This window comes from Lethenteron reissneri, chromosome 27 (genome assembly GCF_015708825.2).
Source record: "Lethenteron reissneri isolate LAM-NWPU_2019-01 chromosome 27, ASM1570882v1, whole genome shotgun sequence".
Lineage (NCBI taxonomy): Eukaryota > Metazoa > Chordata > Hyperoartia > Petromyzontiformes > Petromyzontidae > Lethenteron > Lethenteron reissneri.
The window spans coordinates 12,849,317-12,863,725 of record NC_083805.1 but is presented as its reverse complement, the minus strand read 5'-3'; the positions used below and the strand labels follow the sequence as shown (position 1 = coordinate 12,863,725).

The 14,409-nt window shown below is 41.2% G+C and overlaps 1 protein-coding gene across 1 annotated transcript in view; it reads right to left on the bottom strand.

The window, feature by feature from the left end:
* The window catches only part of PISD (phosphatidylserine decarboxylase), a 32,518-nt gene extending 21,158 nt beyond the window's left edge, over window positions 1-11,360 (bottom strand). The window contains exons 1-3 of the mRNA XM_061561492.1: window positions 11,305-11,360; window positions 8,220-8,293; window positions 7,523-7,698 (exon numbers count right to left, since the gene is read on the bottom strand). Of these exons, the coding sequence (XP_061417476.1) occupies window positions 7,523-7,698; window positions 8,220-8,293; window positions 11,305-11,327 (273 nt within the window). The 5' untranslated portion in view covers window positions 11,328-11,360. The remainder of the gene's footprint in view (window positions 1-7,522; window positions 7,699-8,219; window positions 8,294-11,304) is intronic.
* Window positions 11,361-14,409: the final 3,049 nt, after the last annotated feature.

The following is a 14,409-nucleotide window of genomic DNA, read 5'->3' as shown; positions in this document are numbered from 1 at the left end:
TTTTTTGCCGTGGTCAATGTGTCTTATGGGCTTGGTTAGCTGTCCATTCCACTGCATAGTTCAATGAACATGTCTTCAATGCACAAAAGACAAACAAACAACAGCTATAAAATGTTCCACACCAGGAGGCCCTTTTTGTCCAATTATTGACCAGGCACTGCCCCCAATTCTCTAACTGCATCACATGACTGACTATTATACATTGATCTGCACAGAACTCTGGAGGCTATGCATGTGTCAAATGTAAGTTTCCGATTTAAATTGCTTTCAAAAGTGCAACTAAATAGCCGGATGTGTTGTAAAGTACACATCTGTAGAGAGATGTGACCCGCCCCCCCCCCCCAAATCTCTGAAAACTATGGAACTGAATGCAAAATTAATGTTTAAAGTTGTCAAGGTTTTAACAAGCAGTAACATTTAAAATATATATGTATGTAATGGTTGACCAAACTAAACACGACATATGTACTACATTTCTTAAAAATGTATTTCTTTCAATACCAGTGTCCAATAAAAAAAATCACTGATGCCACCAAATACCAATTTACAAATTTATAGCCCTTTGTCAATCGACTGTTAGATGAGCTCCTGTGCACGCAGTGTCGGTAATGGGGTTTATAGACCATACTTCACCACGCTGGTTAGTATGGTTTAATGAGACAGTGCCGAGGAGCGATTTGGATATTACTCGCCACCGACATAATTGTGGCCAAGAATCGTACTCCGTTAAGCGGGCTCAGAGCTCAGTGTTAACTAATGCTTCACTGCTCTAATCCACAACCATGATAAAATGTCCATCTTGCCGAACAACACGCGGTACAATCAGAAAACATATCGGAGAGCCATACAGTACAACTGCAAAAAAAAAACAACGCAGTACTTTGCAGTCTGCTTCAACACGATGTTTAGGAATGCAATGTACTAGCACAACAAACATCAGGGCACATGCATCCACGGTGGTCTATATTGAACAGATGGGAATATAAAAAAATTAAAGAGCTGATGGTTCCAAGAAGCTTTTTCCGTAATAAGAAAAATATTAATCGTTTCCCAAAAATGAGATTGCACTTTCCTAAATGTACCTCCGAGTGGAATTATATTATCCAATGCAACATCTCCAAAAGCATCAAGTTTTTAGGTATGTCAATAAATAATATGAATTTAATTGCTTAGAGATTTAAATTTTACAGGATTTTTCCATCACAGCACATACATTTAGTTGAAGCCATCCCGTGATTATCCTTCCATTAAATGGCAGTGAACCTGTAATTTTTGTTTTATTGATTAAAAAGACTAAAGATAGGTATTTTCAATGCGATACTGTAACATTGCGGAAAGTAATAATCATGTTTTTAGCACTCCAACATAAACAAAAGATTATATCCAGTCATATTTCACCGAACGTGAGGCTTCGGTTCCTGGACAATGCCGTGTTGGGCAAAACAGAGTTCGACAAATAATATACCTCATGGGAATCATTATCCTGTCCCTCTTTAATTAACAAATAATTTTACGTGATTTCCACCATTGTTTTCAAACGAAAAAACCACACGTAACATACATGGGTGAATAAAATACGATGACAGTGACGAAGGTGAAGATGATGTTGGTGGTGTGAGACGGCATGAGAGTGTTGGGGAGGGAATATGGCGAGGAGTTATTCATCGGCAGTGTCTACAAGCAGACCGCGCATTCCTTGTCAATTCGGAGATGAGAATCTAAGCAGCGTCAAACCGCGTGATGCCCAAACATCACCCCCGTGTTCCGGAAAACAGACCTCAATTAGTAAACAGTGTATAGCCAAAGCACGAGTTCGATAAAACAGAAAACACGTACATCATGATGAAATGGGGAAGAGGCTGATTTTATGTTTTTAAGGCAATGCAGAAAATTGGTGAGAGGAGTATGAAAAAAGGTGGACTTCTGTATTGAATAAAACATTTGGATGAACAAAAAGTTCAGTCATGGGCAGAGAAGAGGAAAGTATAACACGTAGGCTTTCGCGACCAATATCATCCATAAGAGGTTTTTGGGTTAGATCGCGTAAATATATGTGTCGTTAAAATCCGCTACCACTTGACACAGCCAACTAGTAAGGGTTGTCACGTAAACAGAACGTGCCAATTCGCCACTCCAACAACGGTGTGCTGTACTAGTGACGAATTGGCATCTTCTTTTTACGTGACAACCCTTACTAGTTGGCTGTGTCGGGTGGTGGCGGGTTTTAACGATACATTTATATATTCACGCGATCTAACCCAAAAACCTCTATGGAAGAGGAAAGTAATTTTTCTCATTGAGTGAATGTCTCAGATGCTTTTCTGTTCTCTAAATTATGCCCATGCCATGTTGTCTTTTGAGTTACGCAAGCAGTGCAATGTTCTATGCTATAAGGTGAATTACTCATACATTAACTAATTCACTATGCCAACAATATTGCGCTCTTAAGTGCCACTTTATTAAAAATTCACCTTTAATTTTCTGATAGATGTAACTCACAGCGTAACACAGGTATCCATGCTTCATCTCTCCATATCCTCTGAACTGGTTTGAACAATAAAGAATGTCTGTAATGTCAGATCATCTTTTGCAGTCAATGCTCGGTCACCAATTTTACACAGAAAGCATTGTACAGTTTGCCACCAAAAACACTGCACAAATCTATAAATGTTCACATCCTTTCATTGCCACAACCATTTATTGCTGGCGATGCCGAGGTCAGATTCAAGCCCTTGGGGCAATTGCATATTAAATGCTGAACTGAAATCTGGAACGATTTACTAATATTGGTTAAAGAAGCCAGAAATAATGCATTTATTACTTGTTTACTATTGTACCGTGTTATTTCAAGCAGGCGATTCAATTACCTGAAATTATTACTGTGCCTGACAATACATGCTATTTTCGATTGGAGTTAAGATATTTCTTGTATGAGCGAAACGTGCATCAACAATGACAGCTATGATGAAGCCATCAGCTAGTTTTAAAGCAAGATTGTTCCGTGTACGAAGAATGTTGAATGATACGTACAAAGGGTATGCCTGCATAAAGGGAATTTTGTACATATTGTACATAATGGTCATGTTAAAATAACACTGACAATGTGCTGAAAATATCCACAGAGACAAATATATATTTAGCTGGAATCAGCCAGGTAAGACTATTGAATACGGCATGCAAATGCAATAAAAAAATAATGCATATGCAAGGAAGTCATGTTCTCTTTACTCAGTTTAAATTAACCCAAGCTCATGTGGACCAACAGAATGCTGTGCCCTACATCAACCATACATGTAAAATACACGTCACGTGAGGAATCCAATGGTTACACATGCGTTACGCAAATTGCTGGTCCATGAGAAATAAGCAAAATGAAACTCTAATATGGGACCTTTCTTAGGTTTTACCCCTTCTGGCAATAAAACAGGCGTTAAGATGTTAAAACACCAAACAAAAACCTTTTTATAGGAATCCTGTCTGCATTAACCACATGTACTTGTGGAGAACATGCAAACAAAAAACACATTGATAATTATATATGCATTGCCTTTGAAACGCATTGGTCTACACCAGACAGCTTTTTTTAAAGCCTAGTCTCAAAGTGTTAGACCAGAGAATGCCAAAAGGCGAACAGCACAAAGACAATGCCACTATCAGGGCATTTATAGCTTGGGCAGAGCAGCTACAATATGGGACCTTTCTTGCAGCTACAATATTCTTATAAAACGAAACTGTGTTATGCCTCCTAAAGCCTGCTGTTGTACGGTAATACCCCGTACAACATCAGGGGATGTGTTCCTGAAAGGTATGACGACGAATATCGAAACAACGTAAATCAAAGCAATTTACAGGGTAGGTGAAGGTGGGGGGGTGAAGGCCGAGGAGACGGATACGAGAAAGGCTGGATGATGCTGTCAGCGACGTAAGCGTGAATTGAGGCAATTTATGGAGGGGTATGAACAGTGACGATGTATTTTCGAAACGTGAGGGAGACGTAAATTGGGGTATCACTGTAGTTGAGTTAGTTATTAATATATATTTTTTAAAGAACCGATCTTTGTTTTAATTATAAGTTTGTGACCAGTTATGGTGGACACAAAAGCCACACCAAAATGCACACACTAACACGTACCAACAGAGATCCCCGATAATAGCCTACATAGGCTGTTGGTGTAATTGTTGATAGCAAACACCAATGACAAAGACACACAGAATACTTGCACAAACCCATCCATGCGAGTCTTGTGCTGTGGGAGCTTCTCGTTGGGGCGACTCTACTGAGCGGTGGAGGTAGCGAGTGGGTGCCGTGTGGGAGTCACGCACGAGACAAGCCCACGGAAAGAGCAAAAGGAGCTCGAGTGTGGATACGGCCTACACCGTTTCACGTCCGTTTAAGAAGCTTGATTGCTGAATTTTCAAGTCTGCTGGCTCAGCACCCTGACACGGTACATTAGCACTGCAAGCAATCTCCATGACTAATAAAATAGAACCTGAGTCAGAAATTACATAGAGGCACGAATACAAATTCATGTTTTTAATCCCTCTGAATTAGAGCTTTTAAAATATGGATGTGGTACAAAGGCACTGGCTGCAACTTAGACACGGCAACAGCAGTGCGCTACGGTTGTTGAATAGCAAATTAACAAATAATACGAAGAGCAAGTTCGTCAAATTTGTAAGGTTATAGCATCGTTTGAGTATGCAGTGAGACAAGAGGGAACGGCAAAATTGTACATTACCGATGGCCCGAGGGCTAGATATCAACAGATACATCAGGAGGTGAGTATCTGAACAATGCATTGTGGCACGTTACAAGAACAAAGGATAGCAATAGATGGGGATGACAGGTAGGTGCTTACATTCTTTACCAGACTGTTTGCCTATGTATATGTAGGAACGTTAAAAAGATAATTGCCAGTCATATATTACCACGTGTGAAGGTACAATACACACACTGATCATTGAATTCAATAGAAACACTTGAAGACTGATATGACTGAAATTCATGCTGGTGGAGGATGCAATGGTGGAAGAAGAGTTCACCGAGTTTTTAATCAGCAACACTGAGGTCCATGCTGCCTTATTAAATGCCGCATTCATTTAATTTAGCAGCTGTTCAGACACTAGCATTAGCTTTAGCACTAAGATTAGAATTAGTTATACATTTCATTTAACGGTGCGTATTAATACTGTAATGGCGCAAGCATGATGGTAATGCTTTTGGGTATTGTTGCATTTGGGTTAACACTGAGGTTGGATGGTATTTACATTTGTGGATCAGTTCACATCACAGCCCACACTAGTGTTAGGGTTAGTGTTCATGCCATTCTGTGAACAATGCCATCACATGCAACGATGGAACAGTGATTCTACAAGAGAAACCATGAAGTTGGTATGTCATGATAAACAACGCTTGCTATGCTTAAGATGCATGCATCAGATTTTGTCGAAAGTAATATTTACGGCTTATGGAAAATATAGGCAAATATTACAATTAAGCTATTTGAACCAATAAGACAGTTCAGCCAAGACAAAAAAAATGTATAGTGAACCAAGTAAAAACATTATACTAAATTATGAAAATGAATTAAATTGTGGGGGTAGGAGGGATAGAATAATTGCATGCCTAGAATGGAGTATGATGACTGCGATATATGCCAAATGAAGTACATGAAAGACAACATTAAGTAAACGCTTATCATTTTAATATAGGTACAATCTATACCAAAAATATATTGTATAATGGCTATTACTTTTATTGTAACATGCATTGATTGGTGACAGTGCACACCATTGTGCCACTAGGTTATTTATAAACACGTATGCCACGATGTGTGGTCCCACTGGCTGAAGAAACACAAGGCCTTGTCACTGCCTCTACAGAAGCAACACTTCCAAAAATGAGCCAAGGGCAGGTGTTTTATATTCAGTAAAATAACCATGTTATTAACTTGACTTGTCTGCCCTTAGGTTTAGATCGAAGGAAAGGTTTTACATGTTCGAAGATTGTTAAATTCAAAACGTCAGTTGGCTCGTGGATTGCGCCTATCACAACATACTACGTGGAAGCAATGCCCCCTTGTGTCAAGCAATAAGCATGTTTTTACATCTGTAGAGGCGTTATTGGAGTCGCCATGGCGTTGGCTTCATCTACTGACACAAGCCTGTAACTACGCGTTTTGTGCCTCTCTCTAGCACCGGCGTAGGCATGGCAGGGAAGCGGGCCCTAGAGGGCATAGTCCCATTGACGAGCAGAGAGAGGGCACGTGAGGACGTGACAGTCTGCGTGAACCCGAGAGGGCATGTGACCAGCACGGGGTAGTAAGGGGGCCCAAAAGGGGGCTTGAGGGACACGTGATGCCTGCTCCAGATCCTTCTGGAGAGATCCAGAAGAGGGCGTGGCCTGAGGCGGAGCAAGGCCACACTCGGCAGCATAAAAGGGGATGTCCCGAGAGCAAGCGAGGCTGTCTTTTGGAATCAACTCGCCGTGCTACGTCTCCTGTCGGTCTTCGGTCATCGGTCGTCACGTCAATCTTCAGTCGTTACGTTCGGCATCGTGGGTCAGGCAGACGTTCCTGACCTGACCCAGTTATGTAGTTACCCTGTCCAGTTAACAGTGTTGAGTGTTACCCTGTTGAGGGTCTAGCTAACTCGTGTATGTTTAGGAAGTTACCCTGTTGGGGTTGTTAATAAACGTTGTGCCTCCAAACTCTAGTGTGTGCCTCCGTGGAACCACTACACATCTGTGTAAAGGACACATTTTAAAAACAGTATTGCACTTTTATAATTCTTTGAAGCTTACTCTTTTAGCAAACACAAAGTAAATGTATTACATTTTGCTGCCTTGATTTCTTCCTTGCATCTCCAAATTGGTTCTCATCTGAAGTGCTGTAAACCTCGAACATCATCTTAGAATTAACACATACATCTGCTATTTAAAACAACCGTCTCATGGTCATTACTTACCTGAATCATATTTTTCTGCTCTCTCTCTCTGCTCAAGAAAACACTGTAATCTTTGTAAACTATGATCTTGAAGGGAAGTCTTTGACTTGTATATGTTGTGAAAATCCCTGCGTATTTATTCCCCTATTCTTATGTTAATATTTTGGTGACTGGACAACCATTTAAACAAAGTTGGAAAGATGAAGAATTGAAAATGTTTTCTCAGGAAAGCCTCAGTGAGTCAAGACGTTTTGCCAAGCGTCCTGCATTGAACTGTTCAACCAATTTCTTCTCTTCAGGATTTTTACATGGAGGACAAAACTAGAAATGACCAAAGTAAACCCACAAACGAGCAGTCACTAAAATGCCATTTAGCCCAGAATCTGCTTAACTGGCCCATTCTGTATTTGAGTGTTTCGCACACATCATAACTCCATTTCCGTATGATCCACCAACCTTGCCTCCGAGTTGCTGAACTTCAGGTGTGGGCCCCATCACATCCGGTAAACTTGAAATGTAAACTTGACGGGCGTTGAAACAAGGCCCAGTGAGAAAAAAGCGCGTGGGGGGTTCCTACCTCCCAATCTTCTGCCAACCGAGGCAAAGCCTCCTCTCCAGCACTGATGAGTTGGCGGTCCCTGTAGCCTTGGTACTGGCCGTATCCGGCGTACGCCCCTCCGGCACCGATGGGTACGTAGAGCCAACGCAAGCGGGTGAGTGCCCGGCCCGCCGCCCAGTGCAAGCCACGCCGACCTGACAAAACAACGTCACAAGCAATTCCATGAGACATAAGGGTATTATTTTTAATCAGCACGTTAATATATAAAAAGCCATTGTTTTTTATGACTGATCTGCCTGCATTAAGGAAAACTTTGCCCTTTAAAAAGAAAGTTTCACGAAATGTATTTGAGTGCAAGATATTTGCAAGATATGCTCTTGCAATGAATTACTGTTCAACAATTTCCAAATAAGGACTGGAGACTTGCCATTAACTCATTATAAAAGCACTCAAAATAAAAATGTAACAGCAGCCTGAAGTGAACATTAATAACTTAGGAAATTGGTCTAAGCCTGTATGCGTTGTAATGAAAAGCTGGCAAGATGGAATGTGTTATACAATGACATAATTGAGCACAATTTTATTTCATGTAAAGAGTAATATGAACATGAAATGAATTTAATTTAAGACGGGTTGACCCACTTTACAGCAATATTAATTATCAATGATGATAACAACCAATGGCACGGATCGCCTCTGTTGGAGATGAACTTACTTGGGGGTGTGATGGGAAGTGGCCTCAACCCCCTGGTGAGTGACCCAAGACAATGTCTACTTCTTTCCAAGATTCTGAAAAAAAGAAACAGGGGAACAATTAAAATGGGTTCTAGCCTCCTAGCACTAAAACCACCACAAAGTGAGGGCATTAGGTAGCTCTATCCCAATGATCTTTAATAAGGCCCTCTTAGATCCATTAACCAATGCTAATGGAGCCAAGACTGTTACCAAGGAATATTGCTTTCACAGTAGCATTACACTGCATGAACCATAATTAACACTCTTGCCTCTTGTCATTCAAATAGCAAGTACTGCCATCATGTAATTTTGACCCAGAATAACATTTTTCATACACTTCACTCCGTGATAGATTGAAGTGAGGTCATGTCGCAGTTCACATTCAAAGTGTGCTTGGCGCTCCCATAATTATCAATATGAAATGCAGTGACTGTTGTTTTGTGGGGATTTGGCTTGAGCCTCCATTTCCAGGAAATATTCCCCATGGTGTTTAGGTTTCAGTTCAGAGTAGATTCAATGTTGTTGAAAGTGGCTGCTTGCGTTGCCAGGGCAAGGTCATCTGCAAATACAAATTTGCGTGACCCGGTTGGTGGCGTGACCTGGTTGGTGGCATGTCACTTGCATAGACATTGAAGAGCGTTAGTGAGAATAATGAACCTTGTGGAAATCCATTGTTGAGAAACTGGGATGAGCTGGATTTGTTGCCCATATGGACATGCAGTCGCCTATTTCTCACCATCGTCCATTCCAGAATTTATTTTTTTCAGGCAGCGAATGATCCTTGCGAGCTTCAACATCAAGCCCTCATTTCAAACTGTGTCGTAGATAATATAGATGACCCCCAACTTACGACGGCTCGGCTTACGTCCCCCCGCATTTACGATCTTTCTTATCGTGATTTAAACCCCCACAGTAACGACCAAAACTCTATCTACAACTGCTTTGCTCTTCCTACTATATGCGTATGTACAATATACCCTGACAGTCTGCAGATGCGCCAAGAGCGAACGCAGCGTCTCTTTCTCAACGCTCTTCACTTCTTTGTACATGTACTTCAAAATGTTTTGCCTTTCACTACGTCTGAGAAGAGGAAATATGATGCACATGCAGAAAAGTACTGAAGGATTTTTTAAATGTGTTTGTTTTTACTTAATACATGTTTGTAAAGTCACACAGGTATAAAATAAAATAGATCACAACGTTTCGGGCGCAAAACAAGCGTCCGTCATAAGGTGGGAAAGCATGGTCTGCTGCTGATGCAGACTGTTTTAAAAAAGGTTTTAAATGGGTGTAGCCCAAGGGTCATAAGAAGTGGCTGGGTCTAGTCATGTTAAAGTGAGAAATTAGCATGTAACTGGGCACAGAAGTAGCTATGATAATGTGAGAGATTGGCATGATGTTAATGTGAGGAATTAGCATGTAACTGGGCACGGAAGTGGCTATGTTAATGTGAGAGATTAGCATGAAATAACAGCTGACATAGGCAGGTAGGATGGAAACATCACAGTCAGTTAAGACTTTATCTGGTTAATAACGTCCTTTCAATGATTGCTCAGATTGTACCCATCATCTCGGTTGAAGTTTTGTCTGTGTTTATATATCTGGATGGCTTCATGAACAAATCTCTGAAGGTAGCCAGTAGGTTTGCAGAGTACCTCCGTCTTGGAAAAATCAATATCGTGAGCCCACAGCGTTCAAACAATGATCGGCAATGGCCAATGTATTGGTCCTACCGTGTTTCAGATCTGCCTTGTGTTCATGAACTCGGCACTAGATATATCGCTTCAAATCAAGAATGTTTGTAAAGGTTATGTTACAATTAATGTTTGTTAGGGTTATTTTCACATTTTCGTGGTAAATTTTGGTATTTTTATGGTATGCAATGGGTTTTCAGGAACGGAACCCCAATGTATAATATTGCGCCTGTGGTAAATAAGGGTTCCACTTATGACCGCTCGACTTGCGACAGGTCGTCCAGGAACAAATTATGTCGTAGGTGCAGGGGTCACCTGTATACACTTACTAAAGACTCTCATCTGAACACACATCGGTATGTTGCCAACCTGCTTCTTTATTGCATCATTTTAATCTCGGCCTGCCTACATTAACGCTCCTGAGCACACACACATTCTTCTGTTTTCCAGTTTGTCCCTCTGACAGATGCATCTTATTGCGGTGGTCGGCCCATGACGCAATGACCCGTAATGCATGCAAAACTATTCACATCTCGGAAGCTATGCAGAGTTCAACCTGGATTCTGCTATAAATATCAGGTGTTAGAGGCTGCTGCGGGAATGTTGTGGGGAGCACTGGCCAATTTAGAAAAACATGTTATACTGTACTATGTTCCCACGTTTGCAGGGGCTGGCAGTCCATAGTTTCCTGCCACGTCTAACTTGGCAGGCCATACACAGACACTAAAGTGACGTATTATTTGGGTCTTTCGGTAAAGCCACGTAGATAATAAAAATAATAACAATATCACGACGTTTCGATCGCAAAAAGTGAAGGTCAATCACCATTTACTCCCATCACGTCGGATAAAACCAGGTCGCATTTAATGCAATGCAGTACAACGTCGCGTATCTGACTCGCTTAGGACAAAGCTATAAACGGAGGTGCGTAGACAAAGTCGTGAACATCTATAAAAAAAAAACAAGTTATACCATTCATTGAGAAATAGATCACTGCACGGATATTAAGCGCAAATTGCTTTAAACAGGGGTGATGGGATGCTTTATATACTGTATATTCATGTGGTTGACAAGCGAGCGAAGGTACAATACGCGAGATTAACAATGCATTCGTTTGTGTCACCGGGGGGAGTCAGATTATTGAACGTCTTCAGCAAAAGTATATCAGCTACTCCACTTTTTTTTATAATAAAAATGCTGCACTGGGAGTGGGGAGGTTCAACCGCGACGGTCACACCGTCAACCGTACGTCTTGCCAACTCTCTCGACCCGTGTCGAGATCCACTAAACAATCGGCAACTCGCGGAACAAGGCGAACAAACGCGAGAAATTGGATCAAAAACCGCGGATTTGATGAGCCTCAAAACTCACCTCACCGCGCCGGACGCCGCCATGTCTCCTCGTGATGATAGGAATCGATTCCTAATGAGAATCGACGGCGTTGTGGGCGGATCGATTCCCGGCGTCTCCAGACGGCCGCGGTATAAACGCGGGATCGCTCGCCGATTCCAACGATTACTCGGAGGCATCTTTTCGAATCGATTCCAACTCGAGGAATGCATGTGGAGGTGATGCTTGTGAGCTCAGAGGTTTTACCACCAGCTTGTGTTTGGGGGGTGGGGGGTCAGAGTTGAATATCCTATTATATATTCGCGCTGTGTCACACTGACAGCTGCAGTGACACGATTACGAGTTGGGCCACCTAGTGGGGCTTTTATACATCTGTGACGACACACAGGCGTGATGTTTAATTGATTATAATAGTGGGCTATTCTCTACCCAACTGCTGGATAAATATAATTACACTGTAATCCGTTAATCAGCGAGCAACGCTTATCGTGACTTGGGTCAGAAACGTGGACATTCACGAAAACAAAAAAAAAATACTGAAAAAAGTAACAAAGAAACGAGGAGAGATTCGTGCTTGGAATTATATTAAGAGACAGAAATAGGCGCACATGGTGGCAGGAGGATGGTAGTTGGGACGAAATGTTAACTCCCTCGCCTGGTATACAAGCAGGTCATGAGTTCGATCCCGACCCTGACGCCTGCTGCTGTATATTTGGGCTTTGAGTGTTCTCCCAGTGGTCGCGTGGATTTTTCTCTGGGTCCTCCGGTTGTTCCCTCCACATTTATGAACATGCCTTAACAGAATATTTGGCTGCTGTAAATATCCACATGATAAGCCACTTCATTGAGCTATCATTTGTGGCCAGGTCACTTCTCAAAAAGAGCTATAGAGCTCAGTGGGCCTTAGTCTTAAGCCTCACCTTACCATATTAATAAAAAGTGTGCCGTACTTGGCCCTTCCCCTCTTCAACCATTATATAAACGGAGTGGTAGCTCTTGTAATCTCTCATTTACTTGATACAGCTATCGTGGCTGTGACGGTTCCACCTGAAGACGGAAGCTTGTGTTGCCTCCGAAACGTCGTGATTTTTATTTTTTATTTTATTTTACTTTGATTAATTTAATTTTTTTACCTACGTGACTTTACCGAAAAAACCTAAGAATATGAATAAAAAAAATAGTTTATTTTGGTCAATAATCATGACGGAGTGGAAGAGTCAACAATTGAAAAGCGTCTTTCTGCCGGTTAGATGGAGCGATTTCCTTCGCTCACATGTAGGTCCGAAAGTTGGATTGTTGCAGCGCAGATGCATGGGAGATGGCCACGGGTTAAAAAAAGCCTTTAGCTAATTGTGGATTGATCATGTCAATGAGGATGATGATGTTTAATCTATTACTTATCCAGCAACTTTTTTTCAGAGATTCCTCAATTTGGATGTTTGGCCCTTTGGCCACTTAGCTTCGAATAAACTTCACTTTGTAGAGAAAGCCCACACCTGTGATGCAGGGGAACTCTCAGAAATACACACAAACTTGATAACGAACACACGTAATCAATGACACGTGACTCACATTATTGTAAAGACAAAATGGTATTTTTGTGGTTCAAAAGATCTCCCAAAAATACTATGCCTCCAACTGTTTCTGGTCGTAAAAGCAACAAAACCAGAGAAACAATTAAAAAAAAACACTTAGAAGCCTTAGGGCAGGTAACACAACCATTACGATGGCCCTAGTCACGATTCAGTCATGTCACTCGATTTGGACAATTATGACTCATTTGCAGCTGATAATGACAAGAGCCAAAAAAGCATAGTAATGTTCTGAGGACATTTTAAACGACAACAACAATTAAATGCATGAACATTGCCAAAAACTAGAATGTTTACTGAAGCCAATTGCGACTCTCAAATGTTCAAATTGCGAAAATGCCTTTTGTAGTTATATTAATAATGTTGAGCTTTCATAGATAAAAAAAACACTGCAGAATAAGAGTCAGGCATATAAATATATACGCTCAATGGGGCTATTCACAAAGACATTGTTGTGATTCGATGATGACATACTTTAATCGGGGGGGGGGGGGGGGGGGGGGGGTGATATGACCCAGTTCGCTGCTTGTTGCAGAGGTTCGCACTTCGAACCGGTAGGCTGCCTTGGTTAGTACTGCAGCGGCATCGACCGTGAAATTAATGCCGTATGCTGCATGGTGGACGTTGAAGATCCCGTACCGTCGTTCGAAAAGAGTAGACCTTTGTTTGTCGGTGTCATGGTCCTAATTTGCCAGATTTTTAAATTGTCTGTAAATTACTCAATTATTATCACTGTACATATAGCAGCATCGCCCTCCTGATGTTAAATTACTGCAAATTATGACTGTGGAAAAGTACGCCTCGATAGAATTGCGCTATACGAATGCCACTAGTATGAAATGAACGACTTTATTACTTACCGTGTTATTAAATCCATTATGACAAGCAATGAAAATGAACCACTTAAAATTCTAGAAGAACGGTACACTACTTCATAAAGAAGACTGTAAAGTAAGGGCCAGCTTCAATAAAATATTCTAAGCAAAGGAAAGTTATAATTGGAGTCACAACTGGAAGATGTAGCAGAATATGTATACCGAGGTCAATAATTATTTAATGACAGCCAGGATCAAGTGTATGTAAAAAAATAGATGAGCGAAAGCAGAACGAACTTTTAAGAAACTCGATATGTTAATGAAAGGCAACAAACCCATGTGCTTGAAGATGACATATTTCAATCATTACATAGTTTCCTGCTATGAGGTATTGAAGAAGGGAAACACGTGCATTGACAAAGAAAATGGAACACAAAACAGAGAAGTACGCCAATTAGTACGGGGAGATGCATGCTTGGAATTACAGAGAGAATAAGGGCACCTGGATCAGATAACTACTGTAATTAGTGGCATTATATTATCAACTCTAAATAAAATCAAGTAGATCTGGAAAATATAAATCGTTCGAAGGAAATATGACCGATGGACGGGACTGGTAATCGGAAATGGCAGCTAACTTGATGAACAAGTGTGAGGATGACCTTTCACAGAGATGGAGTGATGGGATAAACTTATGTGCAGGAAGCGAGGTTGGTTTG